Source organism: Notolepis coatsorum (assembly GCF_963971535.1).
Source record: "Notolepis coatsorum genome assembly, chromosome: 2".
NCBI lineage: Eukaryota > Metazoa > Chordata > Actinopteri > Aulopiformes > Paralepididae > Notolepis > Notolepis coatsorum.
Genome location: NC_140166.1, coordinates 22,484,766 through 22,498,226, shown reverse-complemented (window position 1 = coordinate 22,498,226; position 13,461 = coordinate 22,484,766). Strand labels below are relative to the sequence as shown.

At 45.9% G+C, this 13,461-nt stretch overlaps 1 protein-coding gene across 2 annotated transcripts in view; it reads left to right on the top strand.

Moving 5' to 3' along the window:
• Window positions 1-13,461, top strand: part of cspg4ba (chondroitin sulfate proteoglycan 4ba) — a 97,610-nt gene that overhangs the window by 16,633 nt on the left and 67,516 nt on the right. For both annotated transcript variants that reach the window (XM_084307513.1, XM_084307512.1), the window contains exons 3-5: window positions 3,800-7,378; window positions 9,480-9,953; window positions 11,776-11,952. In XM_084307513.1, coding sequence (XP_084163639.1) covers window positions 3,800-7,378; window positions 9,480-9,953; window positions 11,776-11,952 — 4,230 coding nt within the window. The remainder of the gene's footprint in view (window positions 1-3,799; window positions 7,379-9,479; window positions 9,954-11,775; window positions 11,953-13,461) is intronic.

Sequence of the window (13,461 nt, the reverse complement as noted above, 5' to 3'; positions counted from 1 at the left end):
GAAGATGGACAACAGACCGACTGACCAACGGGGAACTGCATCCAACCCTAGTACAACCCTCGAGTCTAAGGCAAGGACACATTTAAATCACAGAGGTGTAATGTTAGTCTATTGGAACTGTATACAGTGGTTAGCTTCTAGTTAGCGTTTCAGCTATAGCTGCTTGCTATCTAACGTTAGCCCTGTGTGCGCGTGTGTGTGTGTGTGCTCAAAGCAGCCAGCCCCATGTTAGCTAGGTGTATCTGTTATGACTATAATGTTTCCAAAAACGCACCGGACTACGACGTAAGGTTAGACATTTTATTTCACGCTCAAAAGCCCCTGGCTTGCACATCGCAGTCGTAAAGGGCTAGCTCAACCAGTGCACAACAGCACACCAACCCAACTGACGTTACCACAACACTTGACAGTACTTCACAGCACTGTCGTAAGGCCACCGTGCCGTCTTAAAGGCACAGTGAACACTCGGATGCATACACAACATTGACGCGGCTTGACAACCGAGGTTCAAAGTTAACTTGATTGATTGATTGAAAACTTTATTAACAGATTGCAGAATGGGTACAATACAGTACGGCTCAATACACACAATTGTTAAGGGGATGCAGACCAGAGAAAGACTTTCGTCTTGTTTACATCAGGGTCCCCCATTTTCAATTCATCATAACATGACATACACGACATACAGATAGACAGTACTGCTACATCTATACATTTCACATCTATCTATACACTTCACTGCCCAGTTCAGCCCAACCCAGTCCAGAATAGATCCCTCTTTCATGTTAATATGTTTTATGCTAATATTGTGAAGAGTAGAGACACTGTTATTAATGTTTTATGCTAATAAATATTTTAAAGAGTAGAGACACGGTGTGATTATTACTATGATTGAAAATCAATTTAGACGAAGACATACAAAGAAGTAATTATCACAATTAGCGATTTTTTTTGGCTGGTAAAAAAAATCAGATACTCGCCAGTTGGCTGGTAAGCCAAAAAGTTAGTTTCCTCCCCTGCACACACATACACACACATACACACACACACACACACACACACACACACACACACACACACACACACACACACACACACACACACACACACACACACACACACACACACACACACACACACACACACACACACACACACACACACACACACACACACACACACAGGCTCATACATGCAGACTGCACACACATACACACACACACACACACACACACACACACACACACACACACACACACACATACATACACACACAGGCACATACATGCAGACTACACACACACACACACACACACACACACACACACACACACACACACACACACACACACACATACACATACATACACACACAGGCACATACATGCAGACTGCACACACACACACACACACACACACACACACACACACACACACACACACACACACACACACACACACGCACACGCACGCACACACACACACACACACATACACATACATACACACACAGGCACATACATGCAGACTGCACACACACACACACACACACACACACACACACACACACACACACACACACACACACACACACACACACACACACACACACACACACACACACAGGCACATACATGCAAACTGCATACACACACACACACACACACACACACACACACACACACACACACACACATACATAAATGCACAGACACACACGAGTGCATACACACAGACACACACAGGCACATACATGCAAACTACACACACACACACACACACACACACACACACACACACACACACACACACACACACACACACACACACACACACACACACACACACACACAGACAGGCACATACATGCAAACTACACACACACAGACACACACAGACACACACAGACACACACACGTGCAAATTGTACACACTGGGTATTGTGCACCAACACATATGTTGAGTGCAGATACACACACACACACACACACACACACACACACACACACACACACACACACACACACACACACACACACACACACACACACACACACACACACACACACACACACACACACGCTGACCTAGAGCTCCGTGTTCATGCCAGCTGACAGTGTCACTCAGCCATCACAACAACACCGTGACAGGCAGCTCTCAGTCCTCACACAGCTGTCACTGGTCACACTGGAAACCAGTTGAGATAAAGAAGCTCTGGGATCTAATAGTAGCTGCATCAAATTTAATTGTGTTAATTCAAACCTAAAACAATAATGTAGTTATTCAAATAAAAATACAAATAGCAATTCTGTTAATGTTAGATTCATATTACACAGTCATCGATATGTCATCATGGGGAAAAAATAAAACATTACAGGTGTGATTTGATGCTGAAACCTTGTAATTACAGCGCGAGACCAGACCACCGTGGAACCCTCGCTTCAATGTTTAGCGAGAGTTTACGTTCCCCGCAGGGCGCCTGCACTATTTCTGGCCGACTAGAGGCTCTTCGCTGACACTTGTCCCGTCAACGCTGCTAGCGAAGGCCCCTCTGCCAGGCCACATCAACAAACACACAAAATAGACAGACGTAGGAGACACACACAGGACATTCTCAGCGGAGAAGGTCTCGGAAAACACACCGATATGCATTTTTGTTTTATTTGCACTCTGCATCACAATTGACAAATCCTTGTGACTGAACTTCACCTCAGGACAGACTGTTTTGTACCGAGAGTTAATCGCCCTGACGACTTCGTGACTGTACTTCAGCGAGAATGAGGGCTAAACTACTCATCCACGTTCCTTAAACAGGCATAGGTCAACAAAGAGCTTATTTTCTTTCTCTTCCTGTGCTGGATGTCCTCGGGGCTCGGTCTCATTCACAGTGAGTCACAGGAGCCGTTGCTCCTTTGAAAAACCCTGCATGAATAGCAGGGGACTCGGCAGCAAGCCTTGACAAGAACGTCATCCGCTCTTAGACGGTGACATGACGCTCCTCTCGGATACAGCTGACGGCGAGGAGATAATAACGCTCTTCCTGCTTAGAGACACACACAGAGCTGTTTTAATAACAGGTGACATCACGGGACATCCACACCACTGCGTTAAACGCGGTTGTTTTCTTTCCAGGTGTCATTGGTCTCTCTATGTGACAGGATTAAGATTAGACGTCATATTCTATGCTGGATTTACTCAATTATTATGCAAATGACCACATCATTCTTTATTTTGAAATTGATTGGAGGTGACGTTATATCAGCTCTGTCTTTGGGTTAAAGCGGGTTTGTAAATATGCATTCAGCACTGTTCAATCACAGTACTGCTGTCAATCTTTTTATTGACTGTAAATACTGTATTTAGTTATTTTGGTTCTTTCAGCTGGACTGTTCCTTGCAGTGGAGCTTTTAGATTTATGCCTAATGTACAATCAGCTGTCTCCTATGATTTATCTAACTCTAGGAATGTCCTCCAACTCTCTCTGAAGTCGAAGGTTCTCCCTTCCCTTGTAATGTTTAAGCGTATGATTTCTGACCATTATGTGACTGTAACTGGTTTTAGCTGATTTATTAATTTTCTGTGAATATTGCTGCTTTATTGTGTAATGTTTTGTATGTATATGATTGTCGTTTCCATAAATGAGGGGAAACCTCAGAAACGTAAGATTTAAATAAAGGAAACAAACAAAACAAATCACACTGAATGCTAATGATAATTTATGCTTGAATCACAACGGAATTGCATTTTCCTCTAGTTAGTATGTGGTTTGTAATCCGGCCTTTTTTCTTCTCGCTCTCAGGTGAAATTGGACCTCGGATCTGGAGAGCGTTTCCTGCGCTCCGAACGAGGAACCCAGCTCGACGACCTGGCCTGGCACTCTGTGGAGGTCCGCCACGAAGGCCTCAACGTCACTCTCACCATCGACAAGAACTCGCACACCAGTCTGAAGCTGCCGGGACCCCATGAGGACCTCGATGTTGTGGACGGTCTCTACGTCGGGGGCTCAGGGGGTCTGGACAGACCGTACCTCCCCCGTGACCTGACTGGGTTCCGTGGCTGTATAGACGAAGCGGTCTTCAATGAACACGACATGCTGTCATCTTTAAGGCCTTATGCGGGGTTCAAAAGTGTCTATGAGGTCTCTCTCGGCTGTAGTCCCCAGTTCTTTGCCAGTGAGGAGGACCCCATTAGCTTCTTCAGCTCTAGGGCGTACGTTTCCCTACCGCCCTGGAACGCCCCGCAGGAAGGGGTTTTTGAGTGTGTCGTACACACCTCAGCCAAAGAGGGAGTGATCCTGTACAACTCTGCCAGAGAAGGGGACTTCGTGGCTGTGGAGCTCCAGGAGGGTCTGGTGGTGGCTGTAGTCGGGAAAGGTGGAACCAGAACCGACCTACGCTCCCTCACGTTCGTCAACGACAAGAAATGGCACTCTGTCAAATTATACTTCAACGCTAAGAGTCTCCAGTTAACCGTGGATGACGAGATGGTTAAAACCAATATTGGTTCTCGCTCAAAGGGATTTCAGCTGAAAGGTCCTCTTTACATCGGGGGTATTGACGACAGCACCAGGTCCGAGGTCAGAAAGAACGGGCTGGTCTCTGTGTCTGGAAAGCGCGTCCGAGGAGGCTCGCTGAAGGGATGCCTGAGGGATATCAAAGTAGACGGCGTCAAGATGGGTCTCCCCGTTGCTGTAATCACCAAAGATATCTCAGTCGGCTGTGAACCCGAGAGAGAACTGGAAGCTCCGACCACCATGAGTCCGACCACCGTTTTACCGTTCAGGTTAGATCCGGTAACACCGACACCAGCGGTTCACATGTCCACTCTTGCAAGGGGCCTGGACAGGAGGTACGGGTCTAACTTTGTAGTTCTCAGAAACCTCACGGTCCCAGAGGGTGGTCGAGCGTCACTTGATTCCAAACATATTAAGGTTCTCTTGGACTTCAAGAAGCTAGGCATTCGCCAGTCTCAGATAATGTTCAGGATTCGGGAGCAACCGGTACATGGTCAAATGAGGCTCGATATCGATCAGGACCAAGAAGAGAACACCTTCAGTATGTTGGACCTTTGGCATGGGAGGGCCATGTATGTCCACGGAGGTTCAGAAGATCCAGATGACTTCTTCATGTTTTCAATCTACTCCAGCAGTAGGAAGCAAGTCCCTGATTACTTAAGTGGGAACAAATTGTACCGCTACAACATTACTGTAACCCCGACCAATGACGCACCTGAACTGAGTCTCCCTGAAGGGAATCTCTTTGTCCTGCTTGAGAATTCGAGGAAACACTTGACCACAGACATTTTGAAAGCCACAGACATTGACAGCAACTATACCGAACTCCTCTTCTCTGTGCTGGGGAAGCTGAATGCAGATGCAGGATTTTTAGAGATTGAAGACAACCCGGGCATTGCCGTGAGCAAATTTTCTCATACAGACTTGGAGGAACTGAAGGTATATTACGTTCACACAGGGGTGAGGAACTCCAGAATAGTGCTGAGGGTTAGTGATGGTGAAAAAGTAAGCAACACTGTGGTTCTTAGGATCATGGCTGTAGCATTGGAGTATAAGATCTCCAACAACACGGGCCTTGTGATCATCCAAGGAGACTCTGCTGTGATTGGTTCAAAGCAACTGGCCGTTCAAACTAACACTGTGAAGCAGGCCGTAGACATCCGTTATGACACCATTGAGCCCCCTCAGTTCGGAGAACTGCAGAGACTTCACTCAAGTGGCGAATGGAGGCCCACAGACTCATTTTCTCAAAGGCTCCTGGAAAAAGAGCGCCTTAGGTACGTTAGTACATTTCAAGACATCCAGACAGATTCTAACACCACAGATTACTTTAAGTGTAAAGTTACCGTGGCTGCGAGAGCGACCACTGAGCTGTTTGTCCCGATCACAGTGCAGTGGGTGAGGTACAACCTGGTGAGAAATGTGACGGCAGCAATGGATAAAATAAGGAAAGTGACGCTGGACTCTGAGTATCTCTACGTCACAGCCGTCGGTGTCACCCTCTCTGAGGATGAGCTTTACTTTAGGGTTCTCTCTACGCCAAAGAAAGGAAAGCTTCTGCTCCAGACCAGCGTTTTGAGGAGGAACTCGACCTTTAGCCAAAGAAATGTCACAGATCTAAAAATACATTATGAGCTGGTCGACAGGCCTTACGAAGACACGAGTGACAAGTTTACATTTCAAGTGTTTTCCAAACACGCTCAGTCACAAAGCTATGATTTTCAGATTTCTATAAAAGCAGATATCAACAATGTGTTCATAAGAAGCGATGGACTCTCTCCGCTTTTGGAGGGAGAAAGTAAATTGATTACAAAAGACGAACTGTTTGCAGAGACTTTGAGTACTAAGGACATGTACTACACTGTTATAAGTAGCCCCAGACATGGACAACTAGCCCGCATAAGTCAGTCAAACTCTAATGCCAGTTACAACAACATCCTTACGTTCAGTAATAAAGACATCTTGGAGGAACGCATTATGTACATCCACGATGGCAGTGAAACAACTCAGGACGACTTCACTTTCATAGCCTCCACCAGCCAAGAGTTCAAATCTTCAGTTGCGGAAGATGAAATCGGGTCTAAAGAAGGAACGTTCAACATATCCATCCAGCTAGTCAATGACCAAAAGCCAATACGCGTTGTTGACAAAGTGTTCCATGTTGTGAGAGACGGCCAGCGGCTGCTGACGTCAGAGGACCTGTGCTATCACGATGCGGACTCCGACTTCACCGACGGCCAGTTGGTCTACAGCCGCCGTGGGATCCCCATGGGGGACTTGGTGCTGGTGAATGACACCTCTCACCGGCTGTTCCAATTCCACCAGAGCGACTTGGACGAGAAGCGAGTGTTGTTCGTCCACAGAGGCGTGAGCACCGGGAGATTTGTGCTCTTCGTGTCGGACGGGAAACACTTTGTGTCGAGTCTGTTGGACGTCAGCGCTCACGATCCTTTCTTGAAGGTTGGCAACAACACCGGCTTATTGGTTCAGAAGGGCCAATCGGTAGCCTTAACCACGAGTAACTTCAGTGTCCTCTCAAACCTGGACATCAGGGATGACAGTGAGGTTGTCTTCAAAGTGAACGAGGCTCCCAGGTTCGGGGGACTTCATCGCCGTGAAGGGAAGGTGGATTCGTTCACACGGCATGATTTGAAGAAGGGGCTCATTTCATATCGGCACAATGACAGCAAACACCTGGCAGACTCTTTCAACTTGACCGTGAAAGCCAAAAACCTGCAAATCACTGCAAGAGTCAGTGTGAAGATTTATCTGGAAAGCCATCAGAGACCTCCCATCGTCCAGCATAACAACACGCTACTGGTGGAAGAAGGAAAGCCGGTAAAGATTGATGAAAGTAAACTTCAGGTGAGTGTTGATTGATTGAATTTATTTGACAATCAAAATTACATACAATACCGGTACACACATGTACAGCCATCACATATGTTGTTTCTTTGCTTTCGTTTCTTTGTTTGTACTCCTGCTCCCGACTACTGTCAGCGACTTCGGGTTATTGAGAAGCGATATATAAATTAAATGAATTATTATATAATCTAAAATCGTCGAGGATTAAAACACAATAAAACCTTACGGTTTATTTCCATTGTGGTCCTCACAATGGACAATGGACAAGATGACTAGTATCCACCATGCACAAATAAGACATATAAATACAATACAATACAAAATAAATGCAATATATATAGTTTTTTTTTGTTTAGAATGCTAAAGGGTTTTTTCTTTTACTCATCAATACACATTGAACGCTTTTTAAGGGGATAGTCTGAATTCTATTAATGGTTTCTGATTTGTCACAAACTCCTTCCAAAAATCACCTTTCCTCTGAACTTGCAGAGGAAATTATTATTATTATTTTCAGACCATTTCACCCTGGGGGAATTATTATAAATAATAATAATCCAACCTAACCAAACTAACACTAACCTTAACATTACTGGAGACCTAACCCTAACCTTGACCCTTAACTTAACCTTACTGGAGACCAGGGGTGTAAAAAGTACCCAGAAATGATACTTAAGTGAAAGTATGGGTACCGTCTCAAAATAATACTCAAGTAAAAGTCAGAGTATCTGGCTAAAAACACACTTGAGTAAAAGTAAAAAAGTTTCTACTTTTAAACTAAAAAGTAAAAGTAAAAACTGTATTCTTCTCGGGCGGTCGGATGGCGTAGCGGAGATTGCGCTCGTCACCAATGCAAGAGGCTGCGGTCTCGACTCCCGGAGTCAGCATTGCCTGCGGCTTGGGCCGATCGTCATACTAACTCGTTTGGCTGAGTTAGCGGGAGGGAAGTCGAGGGTGGTAATTTGGCGTTGTGGATAGCAACGCCTACAGGTCAGGTTTGGGCGCCTGCTCAGCGAAAGGCAGGAAATGGTGAAGGCAGCGTGACCTCCCACGCGTTACGCTTCACCAATGAGAGTCCTCGCTGTCAGGTGAAAAGAGAGCCACTGGCTGTCTCCACATGTGTCGGAGGAAGCATGTGGTAGACTTTAGGGTTCCCTTGTACCGACCAGTAGGAGGAACATGCGCACAACAACCAGGTAGGGGAGGGGGGAATTGGCATAACGACTAAATTGGGATGGGGAGAAAAATAGAAAAATCAGACAGAGGATAAAAAAATAACTATTTTCTGATAGGTGTTTAAAAGATCCCCGCTTTCTAGTCTTGCACAAGGACCAATCAGCATGGTTATGGGCAGGTTCATTTTCCATTGATGGGGATTTGATTAGCTGTTTTTAAATAAAGTGCGGTCGCAGGATTAATAACGTTAACGTTAGTTTGGCCAGAGAAACAAATATACTAATTAAAATGGTTGGACCTGCGAGATTTGTACTTTGTAGGTCGACATTTTAAATGTAAGGAGTAAAATGTATGTTTGTTTTCTCTGAAATGTAATTGAGTAAAAGTACAAGTATACAAACCTAATAATACTAGAGTAAAGTACAAATCCCCCAAAACAGTATTGTAACGATTGAAAGTATTGTAACGAATTATCAATTATCAATATGAAAGTGATATCCTATCATCATTATCAATATGAAAGTGATATCCTATCATCATTATCAATATGAAAGTGATATCCTATCATCATTATCAATATGAAAGTGAAAGTGATATCATATCATCATTATCAATATGAAAGTGATATCCTATCATTGTTATCAATATGAAAGTGAAAGTGATATCCTATCATCATTATCAATATGAAAGTAATATCCTATCCTAATCCTTTTCTAAATAAATGAACCATTTCACAGTGACCAAAAGGGACATGGTCAAAAGGTGTCCTTGAGGACTGGGGACATGTCGGGGGTATTTATATATATATATATACTCTTTGCTGTCAGCCACCGACAGCCGGCGCCTGGTTCCACTATGATGCTGAGTGACACAAAGAAGAAAATGTCAGATGATATGAAGTGACACTCCGGCGCTGAATATGTTTCAGGTCACTCACGAGGACAACCTGCCGTCTGAGATCCTGTTCATCGTTCAGGTGGCCCCATCGCATGGCTTCCTCCGGCGCTTCACGGAACCCGAGGAACGGTACGTGGGAACCAGGCAGTCCCCCGTCCGGACGTTCTCCCAGGAGGACGTGAACGCCGGGAACATCCAGTACGTGCAGGCGGACGCCGACGAGGTCAAAGACACCTTCGTCCTGGATGCGTCCAACGGGATCACGGAGGTCAACGGCATCGGGATGTCCGTGGACATCATCCCGCGCCTCATCCCGCTGCTGGTGTCCGACTTCACGGTGACAGAGGGCGCCTCCAAGGCTCTGACCCGGGACACACTGAGGGTCACCAACCTCCACTTCTCTGGGATTGACTTCCTGTACAGTTTGACTGAGCCTCCGCGGCATGGCCACATTGAACACGCTCGCTATCCGGGCGTGGCCATGAGGGCCTTCACCAGGAGACAGGTGAGCGACAACATTTATAGTATGTTACGTTATTAATACATCATTCAATGCTAGAGGTGTAACAATCTCAATACAGAATTGAACATTTTCAATCATTTACCTTCAGTATAGTATCAGAATTCTAAACTGTATCGATGACTCTCCTTCTGTAGTTATCTTACCTACCTTTTGGTATGACTACTTCTGCTATTAGCATATTATTTAACTGGTGGTGTGGTATGTCTACTGCTATTAGCATAATGTTTAACTGGTGGTATGGTATAAATACTGTTATTAACATAATGTTTAACTGGTGGTATGATATGACTACTGCTATTAACATAATGTTTAACTGGTGGTGTGGTATGACTACTGTTATTAACATAATATTTAACTGGTGGTATGGTATGGCTACTGCTATTAGCATAATGTTTAACTGGTGGTATGGTATGTCTACTGCTATTAGCATAATGTTTAACTGGTGGTATGGTATAAATACTGTTATTAACATAATGTTTAACTGGTGGTATGGTATGGCTACTGCTATTAACATAATGTTTTTGTTTTTGTTTTTTGATCCACTTTTTCTCCCATTTTCTATATTTTCTCCCATCCCAATTTCGTATCATCCAATTCAACCCTCCCCTGTCACGAACGCTGTTTCTTGCCTCCCACAAGCCGGCTGCAATGTGGACTAAGTCATACATAGCACAAGTCCCCTCCGGTACTTGAGGTAACAGCAGTCGCATCTTTTCACCTGCGCAGCTCGATCTCTCAGTGGCGAGGAGTAACGCGTGGGAGGCTCACGCTGCCCCCGACACTTCCTGATTCTACTGCGCAGGCGCACCAACCGACCTGTAGGAGTCGCTGTCCACAACGCCCGATCTTCACCCATCAGTTTCCCACCCCCTAATACGGCCAATGTGTATTAGTATGAACGACCAGCTAAACTGAAAGCAATGTGGAGCGCTGGGCTCGAACAGGCAAGCCCAGCGTCTCCGTCATTCGTGGCGAGCGCCTTGCCCACTACGCCACGTAGCCGCCCCCTATTAACATAATGTTTAAGGCTCATTGTCATTGATTATGATATTGAAATAAAACATTTCTCTCTTGTTTCCTTAAAATCTAAATTTGTATAGAATCTGGAGATTTGTCTATCAATGTTGGGTTAAAATTATGTTTTATATGATATACTGTACTGTGCTCTTATTTAATTTGTAATATTTGTACATTAATTATTTGACAGGAAAGAGTTCCCAAGGACGGATTTATTTTTGTCACCAAACCAGACGATGAACCATATACCAGTGAATTTAAATCACATAGATGTACATCACCCTTGAAAAATTACATTATATTTGATTTGATTATTTGATGGGGACAATGCACAGTGAATATATCGTACCACATAATGTAGCTGTAGATACGTAATTTTTGTTGTCTAAATCAATGATAAAAAGCAAACAGTAAGTCAGATTTCTCATCATGATTTGTGAAACGTTTGAGAATGTGAGGTGAAAATATGATGAACATTGATTGGATTATCTGTCATGTGATTTTCAATACCTAAGCAGATATTGTGATATATATATATATATTGAAAAAAGGGCATCTGAATACCTTGATATATATATATATATATATATATATATATATATATATATATATATATATATATATATATATATATATATATATATATATATATATATATATATATATGATATCCATATTACCCAGCTCTAGTCTCTAGTGCACCACATGAAGTCTTTCTGTAGTGCCCAAGTCAGGTTCAGTCATAATTATTGTCATCATAACCTAAAACCTCATGTCACGCACACAGGTGGAGCACGAATTCATCTACTACGTCCACGACAGCAGTGAGACGTTGGACGATAACTTCACTGTCATGGCCAATGACACGGGTCTGCGGAAGCACAGCCTGGCGAGGACAGTGTTCATCCAGGTTACAGCTGTCAACGACGAGTCTCCTGTTATTACAGCCAACAGAGTGCTCAGGGTGAGTGGGTGATGCTGGCCTATATTTAAACCTCAAGCTCTCTTTTTGTTCTTAGTGCTTCTGGCACCACAGCATAGAGTCACACAAGTTGAATGTCAGTAATGGCAATGGCTGGCTGGCTGTCTGGCTGGCTGGTTGGTTGGATGGTTGGTTGGCTGGTTGGTTGGTTGGTTTGCTGGCTGGCTGGCTGGTTGGTAGGCTGGTTGGTTGGTTTGCTGGCTGGTTAGGTGGCTGGGTAGCTGACTGGTTAGTTGGCTGGCTGGTTGGTTGGTTGGTTGGCTGGCTGGGTAGCTGATTGGTTGGCTGGCTGGCTGGTTGGCTGGCTGGTTGGTTGGTTTGCTGGCTGGCTGGGTAGCTGACTGGCTGGGTAGCTGGTTGGTTGGCTGGCTGGCTGGTTGGTTGGTTGGTTGGTTTGCTGGCTGGTTGGTTGGCTGGCTGGCTGGGTAGCTATTGCTAACTGACTGGCTGGCTGGCTGGCTGGTTGGTTGGTTGGTTGGGTGGCTGGGTAGCTGATTGGTTGGCTGGCTGGCTGGTTGGCTGGCTGGTTGGTTGGTTTGCTGGCTGGCTGGTTGGTTGGCTGACTGGCTGGGTAGCTGGTTGGTTGGCTGGCTGGTTGGTTGGTTTGCTGGCTGGCTGGTTGGTTGGCTGACTGGCTGGGTAGCTGGTTGGTTGGCTGGCTGGCTGGCTGGCTGGCTGGCTGGCTGGTTGGTTGGTTGGTTGGTTTGCTGGCTGGTTGGTTGGCTGGCTGGCTGGGTAGCTATTGCTAACTGACTGGCTGGCTGGCTGGCTGGTTGGTTGGTTGGTTGGGTGGCTGGGTAGCTGATTGGTTGGCTGGCTGGCTGGTTGGCTGGCTGGTTGGTTGGTTTGCTGGCTGGCTGGTTGGTTGGCTGACTGGCTGGGTAGCTGGTTGGTTGGCTGGCTGGTTGGTTGGTTTGCTGGCTGGCTGGTTGGTTGGCTGACTGGCTGGGTAGCTGGTTGGTTGGCTGGCTGGCTGGCTGGCTGGCTGGCTGGCTGGCTGGCTGGTTGGTTGGTTGGTTGGTTTGCTGGCTGGTTGGTTGGCTGGCTGGCTGGGTAGCTATTGCTAACTGACTGACTGGCTGGCTGGCTGGCTGGTTGGTTGGTTGGTTGGGTTACTGACTGGCTGGCTGGCTGGTTGGTTGGCTGGTTGGCTGGGTAGCTAACTGACTGGCTGGCTGGCTGGCTGGTTGGTTGGTTGGCTGACTGGCTGGCTGGCTTGCTGGCTGGGTAGCTGACTGACTAGCTGGCTGACTGGCTGGCTGGCTGGCTGGGTAGCTGACTGACTAGCTGGCTGGTTGGTTGGGTGGCTGGCTGGCTGGCTGGGTAGCTGACTGACTGGCTGGCTGGCTGGTTGGTTGGTTGGTTGGCTGGCTGGTTGGTTGGTTGGCTGGCTGGGTAGCTGATTGGTTGGCTGGCTGGCTGGTTGGCTGGCTGGTTGGTTGGTTTGCTGGCTGGCTGGTTGGTTGGCTGGCTGGGTAGCTGGTTGGTTGG